General features: G+C 30.2%; 1 protein-coding gene and 1 long non-coding RNA gene across 5 annotated transcripts in view; both read right to left on the minus strand.

The window, feature by feature from the left end:
* Window positions 1-720: 720 nt before the first annotated feature.
* LOC143065447 (natural resistance-associated macrophage protein 2-like) overlaps window positions 721-18,243 on the minus strand; it is a 29,599-nt gene continuing 12,076 nt past the window's right edge. For 2 of the 4 annotated variants that reach the window (XM_076239020.1, XM_076239024.1), the window contains 4 exons: window positions 14,111-14,334; window positions 11,565-11,721; window positions 10,883-10,933; window positions 721-2,831 (listed from right to left, as the gene is read on the minus strand). In XM_076239020.1, the coding sequence (XP_076095135.1) occupies window positions 2,727-2,831; window positions 10,883-10,933; window positions 11,565-11,721; window positions 14,111-14,334 (537 nt within the window). In that variant the 3' untranslated portion in view covers window positions 721-2,726. Of the gene's footprint in view, window positions 2,832-8,213; window positions 9,750-10,882; window positions 10,934-11,564; window positions 11,722-13,100; window positions 13,198-14,110; window positions 14,335-18,243 lie in introns of those variants that run through there. The other 2 variants (XM_076239022.1, XM_076239023.1) reach the window with 2 other exon arrangements.
* LOC143065450 (uncharacterized) lies at window positions 4,598-7,308 on the minus strand. The gene is made up of 2 exons (XR_012975473.1): window positions 6,086-7,308; window positions 4,598-5,301 (listed from the first exon to the last, which is right to left on the minus strand). It is a non-coding gene; the product is annotated as an uncharacterized LOC143065450 (long non-coding RNA).

An 18,243-nucleotide genomic window follows, 5' to 3' on the forward strand; every position in this document is an offset into this window, starting at 1 on the left:
CTCCTTTGTATTTAACATATTCTCAACAGCATTACAGATCTGATCTTCCCTTATTTGGCATTATCAAACAAATTTGTTTTAGATATTGATCAGGATTGAAAGCTTTTATTCTGAAATACATCCTGTCTTGTGTGTGTCACCTTTTATACATTTTAATCGTTGCTGTTGGCCACTGATGGACTTATTTTATATGTCCAAGGGCAATAACTCGAAACTTTTTTTTCTTCTTCTTTTAAACTTGGATCATAATATCCTACTGTAACAAGAAGTGTAGGCTTGAGAGCACTTAAAATGCAGTTTCCTCTACAATTTACAGTTCCAAAGATCATAACTCCTTTTAATATAATAGATTTTGGAGCTTGTCACAAGAAAGTAGTCTAATTCAGTGGTAGTTGTTTGTGGCTATATACTGTTTGTTCATTATTTTGTACTTAAATTAGGTTGTTAGTTTTCTCATTTGAATTGTCAATTCTGGGCCTTTATATAGATGACTATACTGCATAGGCATTGCTCATTGTTGAAGGCTAAACAGTAAAGTAGAATTATTACAAACCATTATTCAACTTCATACCAAAATTTATTCTGCAGACACATCAGAACATCAGAATATATTGGCAATAATTTAAATGTGCAAGTCCAGGAGCAGAAATTCTGTGCGGTCTTCTTAATTGTCTGGCCTCAATATGGATATTACAGATGATGCATAAAAAACTTAAGATATACCAAAACAAAATATAATTTTATTTCTTAGAAATATTTTAACAAGTAACATTTGTGAATATGGTATAACATAAAATTTATAAAAGTAAAGACACTTTACTTTTAAATATATAGTATATCATGTATATTTTTTATATTAAAATAAGAGGAATAAAAATGCCAGTTTTACAATTTTTTGAAAATTCAATTAAAAAAAAGAAACATTTGTAAGTTTATACTTTTAGTCTGATATTAAGACAAGAATTAAGAAAATTAAGACCTCTTGACAATAGAATAACTTATATGTAATGTTTCCACCATCTAAATCTACTAATGCACCTGGTCTAATTATTGCCTAAAAATCAGATTCTGTTCATGTGTAATAAGTGTGGACACACAAACTTGTCTCTCCTAAATATTTAGTTGGATAAACTGGTTATCCAACTAAATATGTTTATCATAAACATATTTGTCTAATAAGAAAACACTTAAAAACTAATACAATCACCAAAACATATATATTTTATTCAACAACAATATTGCACTCACTGTAAACAATTGCCTTTCTATCATAAAGCTATCTCAGTGACAGTCCCTGTTTATTACTACCAGATGTCCAATGAATCTTCAGGTAGATAAACTGCATTTAAAACATGTTACTTCATAATGAAGAGTAAAATACAGTTGCATCATAATATTGTCAATTTTTAATTTCATAGTCTAAAATTTGTTAAAAAAAGTTTACCAGTGTAAATTATCCAAGATTTCTCCAAAAAACTCATTTAAACAGACGTGATTTATTGTTATATGTTGTACTGTATATTTTTTAGAGAAGACTTAAATGAACTGAATTGTGGTGTCACTTATATTCATAATCCCCTGTTTTAGTGATTGCAATCCCTCCTATGTACAATTTTTTTTCTTTTTCTATAGTCTCACCACATATAATTACATTAACATGTCAATCTGTCACCTTACAAACACATTTATATATTAAAATATCATGGCTAAGTCAACTGTAAAATATTTAATGTCAATGTCAAAAGACACTTATATGAGCCCTTATAGAGGCATCTAAAGGCAAATTTGGTAAGTCTCTGTGTTTCATTTAACTTTCTACATTTTACTAAAAGCACTTGAATATTATAAAGAAGTCAAGCATTGCGTTATATTTCATAACGATCTGTAATGGGTCAAGGTATATATATACAAACAATATGTAATATCGCTATTTTGTGTATTTTCTTTTATTAATCTTTGAGATAATTTTTAGAGATTAAAAATTATTGCTAGTAATAAAAGGCCTGTTTTCTTAGTTGACTCTTCATCTTCAGCAATAAAACATTTTGTAGCGGTAATGTCTAAGTGTTGCAAGCGATAACATTATACTTTTATCATTTTTACAAACATCAATTTAAATGATTACTTCACACACTGTCAGGTTTTTTTTTTTATTTGATATATTGTACCACAAAAATTAAGAAACATTTACAAAAGTAAATAATCTTGTTTCTCAAAACTCAAGACATATACACATTTATAAATAAACAGTAGCCCTGAAACTGTTGAATATGCCCTTAAGACTTCATATTAAAAGGTTCACAAAATTTATTTTTAAAGTAAATCACAAATATATAAATTATAAAAAAAATTCTCAATGGTACAAAATTATAAATTTGTTCAACAATATCTGAATATTTATAACGTAAGTAGTAATGTAAATTGATTAAAAGACATCAATTGATTTGAGTATTTTACTTCCAGTTCACACAGTTAAATAACTTATTTAATTTCAGTGTAGTCGTCTTCTTTCATGAAATGAAACTGCACATCAGATTCTCAAGTATGCCATCATGACTCTGTATGTGAAATACATCAAACAGACAGTAAGACACTAAATCATTGGTTGAATAGTTTTAACTCTTCTAAAGTACCTAGAAATCTGTACTGTTATATAGTACCTAGAAACCCAGATTGTTGACACAGATATGTGGTATAACATTGAAAGATCACTGGTTATAGTTATTTCATTCCTGTATATTCAACCCTCGTTCCCCACTAAGTTCAAAGTCCACTTCATCTTGAAATTCTTCATATGTATCATTTGGCACTGTTCTTAAGAATGATGGACACTGAAACAGACAAATATTATGTAAGATTAATTAATTCATTCTTATTGCTTAAAATGTCCAGTGACCATGGGAAGGAATAAAAGGGAACCTCTCAGGAGTTATAGTAACAAGTTTGAGCTTTCTAAAAAGCTATGGACTGCTTCGCTCTATCCTAATTTAAGGAAATATGTGTGCATGTGGTTGTTGAATAGTATTGGAAATGTGGTATTTTTAGATATTGATTAATATAAAATGGATGTACTTTAAGAGTCAGTGCGATATACACCCATGCTTTTCAGTAAATGTTTTATATAACTTGTATGAAATTAAAACAATTATAAATAGACACGACTCTTGAGGTGTACCTAGATTGTCAGAAGTTATAAAATACAGATAATGCATTTTTGTAAACATTGCATAGGAACATTGTTTAGCAAAGCAATAGTGCAAATTGCAGAGTAAAAAAGCAAATAAACACACATTAATAATTGATATTTTAATATTGAATTTATCTGTGAAATATATGCATAGAAAAAGCGAACATGAATTAATGACAGTTGATTGAAACTGAAATACACATAGTTATTTCCAGCATTTGAAGTCTTATCCTGACCGAGAAAAGTCTGTCAATCTTTACTGTAAATTCAGAAATTATTGCGTGCATTTATTATTGCAATTTTGTCATTTAATACTTAAATGCAATTTTGACAAAAAATCTTGTTTCATTCATATCAAATATTTCAAAATGCGAGTTTAAATAATTGCGTTTACAACTCTGACGCATTTTTCGCAATAATAAAAACCTCGCAATAATTTCTGAATTTACAGTATCTCATTTAAGCAAATAGCTGTTGCTTTATCTCAGTCGCATCATAATGCAACCAATCAGAATCTATCATGTGATAAGTTATCAATTCAAGATGGTGTGTATGTTAACTGAAACGAATAGCTCTGCACTGTGATGCGAAGCTACTAGGAGATAAGTTATTAATTCAAGATGGTGTGTATGTTGACTGAAACTAATAGCGCTGCACTGTGAAGCGAAGCTACTAGGAGTTAAAACATTGAAAGGAAAGAGATCTTTCTTTGTAAGGGAAAATCTATAATATAAAACTTAACCTTCATTTTGTCAAGTGACATCAAATTTGAAAAGCATTGGTTCAGTGGTTTACAAGTAATTGCACAGAAATGTCATAAAGTGCTATTTTCTAATTAAATTGTGCACCATAACTCTTGAAAAGTAAAATTGAAAATCTTCAATACTAAAATCTACCTCCATTTGTCAACAGTAAAATGAGAAAGGCATTGCCCAAACGGTTCATAAGTTATTTCTATGAAACAGGTGGCAGCCACCACCCAAATAACATATAAAAGAGAGATAACTATGTATTGTTTTGTTGTCACACCACTAGCCCAAATTGACGACAGTTCGAACATTCATTAACTTGTATAATCTCATCAAATAGTTAAGGTATACATGCCCTAGACTGCATTTCAGTGTTGATGTTGGCCTCATGTTTTATTGTTTTTTCATGTTTATTTTTCATTTTATTTTCAAGAAGCTTTTTGAAAGAATATCTTACTATATGATCCTAATTGTTGAAGAAAGGTAGATGTTTGTCCTCTAATCTTTTTTGTTTGGAGAAAGGTGTCATTTTCAGTTATTTCAGTTATGGATGAAAACTTTTAATAGATGATGTATTTCTTATACCAATCTTTTATTTCAAATTATAATAAAAAGACTCAGATAGCTATTAAATTGACTAAAGACTATAAAAATTGACAAATAGAAATGAAAGACGTTTATTTTGGCATCAAAACAATCACCAGTAGAATGTCACATAATATGTAAATGTAGGTAACAATCTAACAGTCTAAGAAATAACAATAATAATATGCATTATGAGTATATGATATGATAATCTAACATTAAATGTCAAACGACCTTTAATTCTAAATAAGTTAATATTATCTACATTATTGCTTTCCATATTCTTCATGAGTTTCAGTAAATCATCCAAAAGTTAAACTTTACATCCAAAACATTCAGCAAAAAAAAAAATCACATTAAAGACAACTCACTTTACCTACAAACACACATGAGCACAATTTTTCAAAAACTTTAACCTGAAGCAGGACAGACAGACTGATGAACAGACAAATGAACAAACAAATGAACAGACCCACAGACCAAAAAAACACAATGCCCCTATGTGGGGCATAAAAATCAAAGGCCAAAAGAAGTAGGTTCAATAAGGCCCAAAAATAGCTCTTATTTGCAGTTAAAACTCAAAACTTAAAATTTAATTACCATTACCACAATGGATAAGAGCCATATTATATAGGTTCCGTAATAAGTCACAATTAACACTCAGAATTTGATTTTCCCTGACTTTCAATGAAAATAGGTTCAATTTCCTTTATGGATTGGAAACAGCTGGAGTGTTGACAAGAAAGGTCTTTTAACTTTGTGTTTGTTATAACAAATTACCTTTAATATTTAGTTTGTTAAACCCTGTGCTATAGGTATAACAAATTACCTTTAATATTTAGTTTGTTAAACCCTGTGCTATAGTTATAACAAATTACCTTTAATATTTAGTTTGTTAAACCCTGTGCTATAGTTATAACAAATTACCTTTAATATTTAGTTTGTTAAACCCTGTGCTATAGTTATAACAAATTACCTTTAATATTTAGTTTGTTAAACCCTGTGCTATAGTTATAACAAATTACCTTTAATATTTAGTTTGTTAAACCCTTTGCTATAGTTATAACAAATTACCTTTAATATTTAGTTTGTTAAACCCTTTGCTATAGTTATAACAAATTACCTTTAATATTTAGTTTGTTAAACCCTTTGCTATAGTTATAACAAATTACCTTTAATATTTAGTTTGTTAAACCCTGTGCTATAGTTATAACAAATTACCTTTAATATTTAGTTTGTTAAACCCTGTGCTATAGTTATAACAAATTACCTTTAATATTTAGTTTGTTAAACCCTTTGCTATAGTTATAACAAATTACCTTTAATATTTAGTTTGTTAAACCCTTTGCTATAGTTATAACAAATTACCTTTAATATTTAGTTTGTTAAACCCTGTGCTATAGTTATAACAAATTACCTTTAATATTTAGTTTGTTAAACCCTGTGCTATAGTTATAACAAATTACCTTTAATATTTAGTTTGTTAAACCCTTTGCTATAGTTATAACAAATTACCTTTAATATTTAGTTTGTTAAACCCTGTGCTATAGTTATAACAAATTACCTTTAATATTTAGTTTGTTAAACCCTTTGCTATAGGTTTTCGGGGCCTAAATTGGGTTGACTCTAAAAATAATTTTGTTAACTTTCATAAAAATCTCTATTTTTGGCATATTCAGAACTTATAAACACCCATTGCAGATATCACATTCATCTCACATCTTAGATCTCTTTAATTAAAAAGGGGAATATAAAAATAATAACGTTGAAACCATTTAGTTGGCACAATTTAAGCTGAAGATGCAAATATTCTATATCTTAGAGAATAACATAAAATTAATGTCCAGTCAAATGAAAATGATAACAAATTATTACATAAATGTATAAATTTTTAAATGGAAAAAAAAGTACAAGCTGTAAAAAATATGTCAATACAAAAAAGCAGATCTGATACGTATACATTTACAAAGCATGGAAGTATGTAAATATGACTTAGGTGTCTATATGTATTGCACTTACTCTATAAAATATTTTATATACAAATATCATTAATACACAGTGAAAGTTAACCACTTGTTTAAACTAGTGTTCTAGCTAAGTTTTCAAAGGGCTTTCAATGCCACAAAGAACATAAATTACAGTTGTACTTTATTACTACAAAAAAATCTTCATAATAATGCCTACATAACATCTGGGACTAAAACATGGTCCCAGATAACATACCCAAACAAACTCATATATATATACACTTTCATGAATTAAAAATTGTCTCCTCAAGGCTTAGTCTAAAACTGAAAAAAATACAAAAGCTAGGACAGTGGCATGCATTTATCTGTAAAAATCTATGGCTTTCTTTACTTTTGACTGTGAATAATCAATATTCCAGATGAATGTTTACCTATAAAATCACCTCATACCCAGTAAAGTCAATGTTGATGGTCATAACCTGGATAATAGGATGTCTGCACTTAATCCAATTATACATTACCCAAAAAAATACAATTTGTCAATGAACAAACTGATGTGTCAAACAAGATTTTGAACAATTATGTCATGTGATCACACAACAACTGGGAACCTGTTTTAGAGAACAATTATGTCATGTATTTTGATCACACAACAACTGGGAACCTGTTTTAGAGAACAATTATGTCATGTATTTTGATCACACAACAACTGGGAACCTGTTTTAGAGAACAATTATGTCATGTATTTTGATCACACAACAACTGGGAACCTGTTTTAGAGAACAATTATGTCATGTATTTTGATCACACAACAACTGGGAACCTGTTTTAGAGAACAATTATGTCATGTACTTTGATCACACAACAACTGGGAACCTGTTTTAGAGAACAATTATGTCATGTATTTTGATCACACAACAACTGGGAACCTGTTTTAGAGAACAATTATGTCATGTATTTTGATCACACAACAACTGGGAACCTGTTTTAGAGAACAATTATGTCATGTACTTTGATCACACAACAACTGGGAACCTGTTTTAGAGAACAATTATGTCATGTACTTTGATCACACAACAACTGGGAACCTGTTTTAGAGAACAATTATGTCATGTATTTTGATCACACAACAACTGGGAACCTGTTTTAGAGAACAATTATGTCATGTACTTTGATCACACAACAACTGGGAACCTGTTTTAGAGAACAATTATGTCATGTATTTTGATCACACAACTGGGAACCTGTTTTAGAGAACTTCAATTTGAAAATAGAAACTGTCTTGACAAACAGCTCTTTCTATATTGGTGTTGTGCATGATATTACACTTGCTAGAACACTAATTTATACAAAGACACATTAATATATTAAAAAACTAATAACTTAGCACCTAATGTTGTTGCAACTACTCTTACAATAATTCTTAATAACAATCGGTGCACTTTACAAAATAGTATACCCTGTTGAAAAGGTTCAAAACAAATGCCACAAAGAGATTATTACCTCAAATATTGATAGCAATCAGTTCACCAAAATAATTACACGTAAATTCATTTTATGGAACTCATAATTCACATTGTGTTGTTACATAGATTTGCTTATGTGCATAAAATAACTTCCATCTTTTTTTTTTTAAAGAAACTGGCTTCCATGAAATCTATAGATTAAATCAACAATTTAAAAATTTTCACAAATATCATTTTACACTTCTGATCTCAGCAGAAACCTGTTAAGCTGCTAAATTGTTTGTACTTTTTAATATCACTATTACATTTTGACAAATATAAATATAATATATGTATAAATATCATAGCATTACATTACATTTAAAAAAATATAAATATAATATACATATAAATAATATAGCATTGCAATCTTTATATCATGCTTTATTTATCTGTAACAAATGGCACAATATAAGTAAAACTGGTACCCTCAAGGTGTATAAATTGTCTCATTGGCACTCATACCACATCTTCCTATTTCTACATTCAATTCCTGTATAATTCAGAAAAATACCATAGTTGCGTTTAAATTAATTGTATTTTCATAATTTCTATTATTTCAAAGTTTATTTTGTACTAAATTGAAAACGAACAAAAACCAGCAATATAGCTGTCTTTAGAAACAAATGTACAGTACATGGACTTAAAAATTCCTCATCTACATCATTTTGCGATATATTTCATATAAAAACACATATTTTTAAAAAGGTTATTGCTGGATTTTAACAAACCATGCAGAATTGCTTATGTTTTTTTTTGTTTATTTGGTCATAATTATGCCTTCAGTTGTTTTCTTTTTTACACAATGTGTATTTGAGTAGAGAGCAGTTCTTAAATCACAGGTACACTACATGTTTCTATGACCAATATAATGTTTAATAAATCTTGATATGTAGTGGAGACAGTTATTAATGTGTTAGTCTTGAACATTTAAAAACTTGAAAAATTATATTCTCAAAATAAAATTGAGAATGAAAAGAACTACTGTAGTACATTTTGTAATTAAATTAACTTGAGAATGCCTGTGTTACATTTATTTCAAATATTTCTTCTTTGAGTTTTATCGCCGTCATGTCAACATATGATATTACAAAGCAAGCTTTCAAACAAAAATGAAGTTTCTTATCTAGAGTTAAAAAAGAGCAAAATACAATTTTAAGTCAGCTAATGTTCCACACTTCAAATGTCTGGATGGCATCAATTTTTAAAAGCCATGTTTTTTTTTTTTCTCAGTGACTGAAATCTTCTTTTGACCTGAAGGTCATCTTATTGTAATACCAGAGAAATATCCTATGCAAAACATCATCTTTAAATCTTCAAAAAGTCATAAAGTCATCTTGTTGGAATGCCCGAAAAATATCACATGTAAAATATCCTCTTTCAATCCTCAAAAGGTAATCTTGATGTAATGCCAAAGAAATATCACACGTAAAATATCATCTTTGGGTCTTTGGATCATCTGAAGGTCATCTTATTTAAAGGTCATAAAAAATATCACAAAATAAAACATTTGTATTTTCTTGGATCTTTAAAACATCTTTTCTTTCAACAGATACATCAGACAAAATGACAAATTCAAAAGTAAAGCCATCAATCTTAGAACTATTCTATCACACACAGTTATCACAAGTAGATCTTCCTTGTATCTTCTCATAATAATAAAGTGTCATAGTAAATATCAGAATGTAGAATATTGTAGATCTGAACGAGATTCTGAGAGGAGAAGTTGGTATCGTGGATAAAAGCTGCGTAGTAGCTGTAGGATAGAAAAAGTATAACAGGGTAAGGTTATTTGCAGGGGTGTTTTGGAAGACAGAAGGATTATTATGGATTTCAATATTCTATAGAAACAATACATATAAGAACCTGGTATGATACTTGTAAATTATGAACTTCTCTAAGTCCCTACTTGCATATAATGTTATAAAGGGCACAACTTGGGAAAAATAAAAGTAACGCTAGTATTGTGTAAAAGTTTTATAACATTTGGTTGAGACAAACTTAAGTTAGAGGACAGAAACGAAAAATTCAGCAATTTTACCATTTGTAAACGGGCATAACTCTAGAATGGTTAAAATGATGACACCAAAATTTAAACTCGATCTGTATTTTGTGGTAATAAACATTTTGTATAAATTAAGTAATATTAAAGTTGAGACAAACTAAAGTTCGAGGACAGAAACCAACTTTGGGATGTCTGTATGAACAGAGGAACAAGGGTAATCCTTAATGCCCTTTGAGGTGACATAAAAATTGGTTGAAGGGTTCAAAAGTCATTGTAAGGAAATAAGAGCAAGTGCCAGTTCCTACTCAACCAAAGACAACTACTAAACCACTAAAAGAATTTTGACCTCCATTTTGTCATCAGTAACAACATATTAAAATTTGATAAGAATTTGTTGAATTTTTCAAAAGTTGGTGAACAAAATTGACATAAAGTGCCATATTGTATTTGATTCCTATCAGACCAAATCTCGAAAAAAATATAACTGTAAAAGTGAAAATCAAATATTGAACATAACAACCATTTGTCCGACATCAGTAACAAACTTTTAATAGGGCAAGCATTGAACAGTTCTACATAACTCCAGTTTCATAACTTACCCCCTATTCTATTTGTAAAATCAACATATGCATCTCAAACCAACTCAAACATAATCAAAAGACAACAGTGTAAACAGAAAAGAACCATGTACGTCTGCTACCATTCCTCCATTATTCCAAATTAAAGGTTGGTAATTCTATCTTCTAGGACTAATATAAATTCTAAATAATAAAATACATGTACATGCAATTCTCCTTTTAGTATGTAGAACCTTTGCCATTTAGTGATGATGTATATTAATCTGTGATTTATAAAAATATGTATGTGATATTCTATTTACTTACTGGTATTCTAGAAAATATTTCTATTTCCATGGTAACAAAACAATGCCATACCTGAAATAATTAATAGTAATACAAATGTTTTATATAAAAACAAGGTGATATAGTATGTAAGGTTGCCAATGAAATCAATATCCCTAAACTTGCTAAAAACAAAAGGACAATCAAATCAAATGTATAAATGGCTCCAAAAATTTCAGTATTCAGAAAGCTTGGCAAAAGGCATTGAATAAAATACTAAGGAGTATCAGATTCAATATATCATTCATAGAGTCTTTGCTTAGCCCTCTACATTTTTGTGTCTGGAACCTCTTGTCTTTGCTAGTTTTGTAAAACTTGGTGCATTTGTATGTTTTGGAGTTTATTGCATTGTGGCATCAATTTCACTGAACAAGTATACACTAATGTTTATTGGCAAGCTGAAGCCGGCCTTGGGATGCAGGATTTTCAAATTAAGTTGAAGACCCATTTGTGGCTATTTTATAGCCTTTGGTAAGGTTGTTATTTCTTTGACAAATTCCCTGTTTCCATTTGTTATTCTATCAACAAAAAAGGTTGAATCAGTTTCCTAAAATAAATATGTTTGTGGTACAATTCATTATTATTCAATAAATGAAACTTACTCATAAAATAATTTTAAAGATATATATATATATATATGCATTAGATACGTTAGATTACTTACCAGATACAAAACAAATCCAAAATAGAGGAGTATAAGTACAGCTACACCAAGGTATATAGCCCAATGGTGGGGTAACTCTTGTATATACACTGCCACAAAATACATATTAATTCCTATTACAACTAATGCCAAAACACCAGATATTATCTTCATTACACTACAAAATATAAAGAAATAGGTCATAGAAAATAATTCCTTTCACAACTGCCGCCAAAACACCAGATATTATCTTCATTACTCTACAAAATATAAAGAAATAGGTCATAGAAAATAATTCCTTTCACAACTGCCGCCAAAACACCAGATATTATCTTCATTACTCTACAAAATAAAAAGAAATAGGTCATAGAAAATAATTCCTTTCACAACTGCCGCCAAAACACCAGATATTATCTTCATTACTCTACAAAATAAAAAGAAATAGGTCATAGAAAATAATTCCTTTCACAACTGCCGCCAAAACACCAGATATTATCTTCATTACTCTACAAAATAAAAAGAAATAGGTCATAGAAAATAATTCCTTTCACAACTGCCGCCAAAACACCAGATATTATCTTCATCACTCTACAAAATAAAAAGAAATAGGTCATAGAAAATAATTCCTTCCACAACTGCCGCCAAAACACCAGATATTATCTTCATTACTCTACAAAATAAAAAGAAATAGGTCATAGAAAATAATTCCTTTCACAACTGCCGCCAAAACACCAGATATTATCTTCATCACTCTACAAAATAAAAAGAAATAGGTCATAGAAAATAATTCCTTCCACAACTGCCGCCAAAACACCAGATATTATCTTCATCACTCTACAAAATATAAAGAAATAGGTTATAGAAAATAATTCCTTTCACAACTGCCGCCAAAACACCAGATATTATCTTCATTACACTACAAAATAAAAAGAAATAGGTCATAGAAAATAATTCCTTCCACAACTGCCGCCAAAACACCAGATATTATCTTCATCACTCTACAAAATATAAAGAAATAGGTTATAGAAAATAATTCCTTTCACAACTGCCGCCAAAACACCAGATATTATCTTCATTACACTACAAAATAAAAAGAAATAGGTCATAGAAAATAATTCCTTTCACAACTGCCGCCAAAACACCAGATATTATCTTCATTACACTACAAAATAAAAAGAAATAGGTCATAGAATATAATTCCTTCCACAAATGCCGCCAAAACACCAGATATTATCTTCATCACTCTACAAAATATAAAGAAATAGGTTATAGAAAATAATTCCTTTCACAACTGCCGCCAAAACACCAGATATTATCTTCATTACACTACAAAATAAAAAGAAATAGGTCATAGAAAATAATTCCTTCCACAACTGCCGCCAAAACACCAGATATTATCTTCATCACTCTACAAAATATAAAGAAATAGGTTATAGAAAATAATTCCTTCCACAACTGCCGCCAAAACACCAGATATTATCTTCATCACTCTACAAAATATAAAGAAATAGGTTATAGAAAATAATTCCTTCCACAACTGCCGCCAAAACACCAGATATTATCTTCATTACACTACAAAATAAAAAGAAATAAGTCATAGAAAATAATTCCTTCCACAACTGCCGCCAAAACACCAGATATTATCTTCATTACACTACAAAATAAAATGAAATAGGTCATAGAAAATAATTCCTTCCACAACTGCCGCCAAAACACCAGATATTATCTTCATCACTCTACAAAATAAAAAGAAATGTTTAATTCTTTTGAATGAACACCAATGTTTTTTTTTTTTTTTAATGAAATGGAAACACCATCTTGTCACACAAATTACCACAAACCAAAACAATTAAATGACTTTTGGGCAAAGCAAAGAATAGTAAAAGTAAAGCCCCCAACTTCAAACTTTATCTGTGTTTGTTGGTTTTAAGTATTATTTGAATGTTTTAGTTGTTGTGTAAAGTATGTGGAAATTGCAAATTTGCCAAAATGTATTTATTTAAAAAGGGACATAACTAGAGAACAGCAAATGTGATGCCACCCATATTCAAACTTGATCTGCTGTTGGTGGTAATAAGCATTGTGTATGAGTTTAAGAGCATTTGGTTGTGGAAAAGTAAAGAAAGAGTGTGGAAAAGTAAAGAAAGAGTGTGGAAAAGGAAAATTTGACAATTTTTCCATTAATAAAGGGACGTAACTCAAGACGGTAAAAATGATGCCACACATATTCGTACTTGAATAAGTTTCATAACATTTGGTTGAAGAAAAAGTAAGTTAGATAAAACAAAAACTAATTTTGGGAAGCATGGACAGACAAATGGAGGTACAGATGGACATCTTACTTAATGCCCTCTTTATGTGTTTCCAATCCATGTATTTCATTTTATTTTCTGTAATTTGTTTACTTAATAGCTATAAAGCATTATAGTTCTTTAACACTGTTGTTTGACATGTAAATTTCTATTATATCATATCACGCTGAAGTATCTACATCAAATATTTACCACCATATAAATCTATTTATATATTAATAAAAATCACCAGCATTTTCACCTCATCGTACTTACATTCCATTTTTAAAATCTCCCATGATATCTGTAGAACTTGTGAAAGCTAAGATTGGTATCAGTGCAAACGGTAATTGTAGACTCATCAGTACATTGAGAAGATCGTTCATACCACTTAACTGTTCTATACCCTCGTATATAGATATAAATATGGTTGGAGCAATGGCAATAGTTCTAGTCAATAAAACTCTCTGCCATCTTTTCCATTTTAAATTTAGGAAACCCTGAAAAGAAATACATAAGAAATTTTTATTAAGTTTTAAACAAAAAAAAATATCTTTGGTCTCATGTGGATAGTTGTGTAACTGGAAATTATACCATATCTTATTCTTTTATCATAGCCGCAAGGGTCCGGAAACGGTCATATTTGCCATTCAAATCAAATCAAATCAAATCAAATAATTTTATTGGTGTAAATTCCTATACAGAAATGATACCAGTCGACATTTACAAAATACAAATACAAAAAATAAACAAACAAACAAACAAACAAAAAAACAACCAAACATATTTTCTCAATGATCATGATAAGAGATACATATTTTATATTTACATTGCGTGGAGGTGTTATTCATACAATATTATTAATTCAAGCTGTTACAATCAGCTTTAATACTATAAAAGCTCTTAACAACATTATGTTTGCTTTAAATGGATGTTCAAATCATACATATCACTTATTCCAGCTACACTTGCAGTACTAATGTCCGTATCATTACTTTTCAAAATGAAACTAAACTTATCTTGTTCACTCATATTAACAAAAGATGGAACTATATCACTTAAATTACAAAAGTGTACATTTCTATTACGTTCTAATGCTTTACATTGAATGAGGAAATGGAACTCATCTTCAATTCCATCCTTACAAATTGGACAAATTCTCTGTTCTAAAGGTGTTCTAGTATATCTACCAACTTCTATTAGTAATTTACTATTACTTATTCTGATTTTACCATTTTAGAAATAACACTTTTGTTAAGGTCCAGTAGAAGATATTTTTCTAATTCAAAATTATTTTTAACTTTGCGATATGTTCTTAGTTTATTACCATGACTATTACCATTATTAGAGTCACAAAAAAGAGCTTGTTTCCAGTATTTTATGAATTCCTCTTCTAATTTCTTTTGAAATGAAAAAAGTAATTTTTTCTTTGACATAGTGTTTTGATTTTCCCAGACATGCTGAAAACCAAGTTTACCTAATAACACTTTTAATTTACTACAAAAACCATTAGGAAAGTTTAAGTCTTCATTTTATGCTTTCTTTACCATACTCTAACTGTCCATATTAATGATATGAAGCCAGAAGTTAATTGTATTTTTAAGGGCTGACAATGAAAGTGGGAATTAACCTAATTCAGAAAGTACAGCATTATTAACAGCACCTTTATTTACACCCAATAAAAAAATAGCAAATTTTAATTGAATTTTATTTGGACTGAAGTTTGCATAATTTGACTCGATGGTAGTATTTTGTTTCACTAAACTAATAGTAGCCCAAACTTCACTGCTATATAACAGAATAGGTTTAACGCATGAATCAAAAAGCTTTAATGTCCTAAACTGAAAGTATTTGGCCTAAATGAGTAATTGGGATTTAGGACAAATTTTATTTTTTGACAGAAATAATTTCGGATATTTCATTGACTCAATGTTTGAAATCGGCTTTCTTAATCGCCATTTTGCACTTGTGATCACTTGTTGTTGTTTATAATCCTTTTCCTGTAATAAAACTGCCACTCCAGTATAGTTTGGTAATCTTAAGGGCCTTCCTAATAACTACACCAAGGCCTCCGGGAAACATTGGCTAATGATCACTACTTACTTTTTACGTGTGTTTTTAATTCACACCTGACATTGATCACAAGCTCAGAATAATATCTTAAAAAAAATAAAATTCTCTGAAAAGTGTATTCATTATGCCCGCGTCACACTGTCCCGATTTTTACGCCGATGGCAACATGATTATGGAAATTTTCAAAATCGGGACTGATCGTATCCAGATCGGGCTATTCGTAGTGCCATCTTTAACCATCGTAGAACCATCGGCCACTTTTTCTAGCCTTCGGGGACAACTTCGGGAAGGGTTCTAAATTTTTTAACATATTAAAAAATTCCCGAAGGTGCGTCCGATGTTGAAGGTTCGTATTCAGTTCGTATCACCATCCTCACCATCGTAATGTCACCGGGAATGCATCTTTGAACATCCTATTGCATTCGTGTTTCCATAGTTTCCATCGGGCAGTTTTGACATTACGATGTCTACACGAATGAATCACGAAGATACCCGAAGGTCTTACAATGGCAACACGACTTCGTAAAGACCTCGTAATAAAAGTTCGAAGGCGACAAGATGGAACTACGACGGCAATGAATTCAGCTAAATGTAAGTTAATTTTTGCACTAAAATACATTTAAAGTGCCATGCGCGATATGCACTGGTCAGTCTAATACGACAGTTAAGAAAGACGTTCACAAAACATGGAGCTCATATCATATGATTCTATGAGAACAAGAAAGGCGACAGCATTGTTTCTATTTATTCCAATGGAACAAGAAGAGCAGCTATTACAGGCTCAGGATTTAGTTTTACCAGTAAAATATTATTTTTTGTCAATTTTTCATATCAAGTAACATAATGAAAATCATAAACGCGCCTCGTACACCAACACTACAGGTACACGTATATAGGGAAACCAACTTTTTCTTCATTATTCTGATTTTTGGCATAATTATGGGTGATTATTCAGACTAGTGCACACATTTTACAGTTCAAACAAGGCAATGCCGAGCTTGGCATCCCCTCGTATGTAACATATTGGGGACAAATATGGACACTATATTTGTATATGACACATGCAGAAAATGGTAGATTGAATATGCATATTTGATACATAAACTATTTTTTTAGAAATCAACAAAAACATTCAGTAACTGGAAATACCTTTAATATTGTCTTTAGAACAAGCAGGTAAAAAATGAGCAACCAATTTCCTGTGTATTATGCTATTTCAAGGAGAAAAAACAAGTCCATCTGCATGACCTTGACCTTTGGCCTTGAACGTAATAAGGTCAGATCATTACAAGGAGGAACAATATACCAAATGTGGTTAAAATCTTTTGAAGCATATTGGTTTTAGAGTGTCCACAAGAGCAATATTGCCTTGTATTACAACTGCCACTGTGACCTTGACCTTTGAACTTTAAAGTCAATAGCGCTTAAAACATTATAACGAGTAGCACCATACCAAGTTTTGAGCATTTTGGTTCAGGAGTGTCTATAACAATTTTATCTACACGCAACTTACATGTTGTAGGCCAGGGGATAATAAACTAAGTTTTATAAGAATTAGACAAAAAGATCGATTTCCCGCCATGCATGGCAGACTTGTACAGAAACGATATGTCGTCGAAATTCTGTTTTACCCTTCAAGCCCACGATCTTCCGTCTTATGATTTAACCAGAAATTAAATGTACTATATAATATATATTCAATATTGATCAAACAATTTAAAACGCGTGATGCCTTCGGCATATAATTTATATGCATTGTAAGCTGTACACGACGTCTTTTAGACATCGTAATCCATCTTGTAGCCTTCGTAACCCATCGTGTAGCCTTCGTGATCCATCGTGTAGGCTTCGACTGAGATATTAAGCTTAAATACCCGTCTTCAGTTAACCTTCGTATGTCCATCTTTTGCTATCGTATATAATTTCGACACCATCGTATAGACTTCGTTATTCATCGTACTTGCTTCGGTCACTTTTTTGTATTTTAACGAGATCGGGACCAACTTCGTACGAACTTACAATTTTCGCATTCGGGTGTCCATCGTATAGAAAAATCGGGACAGTGTGACGCGGGCATTATTTAATTACTTTTCGGTAAAGACAATCATCAATTCTTATTTAAAAATTAAACCTAAATTTAATTTATATGTTGTAAAAAAAAAAATTTCACGAGTAACAATGGCTAGCTATTGCTTTATTTACTATGTAATGGGGAAGTTGTCTTCAGGAAATTAAATATTTAATTGTAAAATGCAAATTGATTTCTTCATGCTACAGTAAACACTTTTAAAGGTAATAAATTAAAAAGCAGCCTGTGATATCCTGTCAATTTGATA

This window comes from Mytilus galloprovincialis, chromosome 2 (assembly GCF_965363235.1).
Source record: "Mytilus galloprovincialis chromosome 2, xbMytGall1.hap1.1, whole genome shotgun sequence".
NCBI lineage: Eukaryota > Metazoa > Mollusca > Bivalvia > Mytilida > Mytilidae > Mytilus > Mytilus galloprovincialis.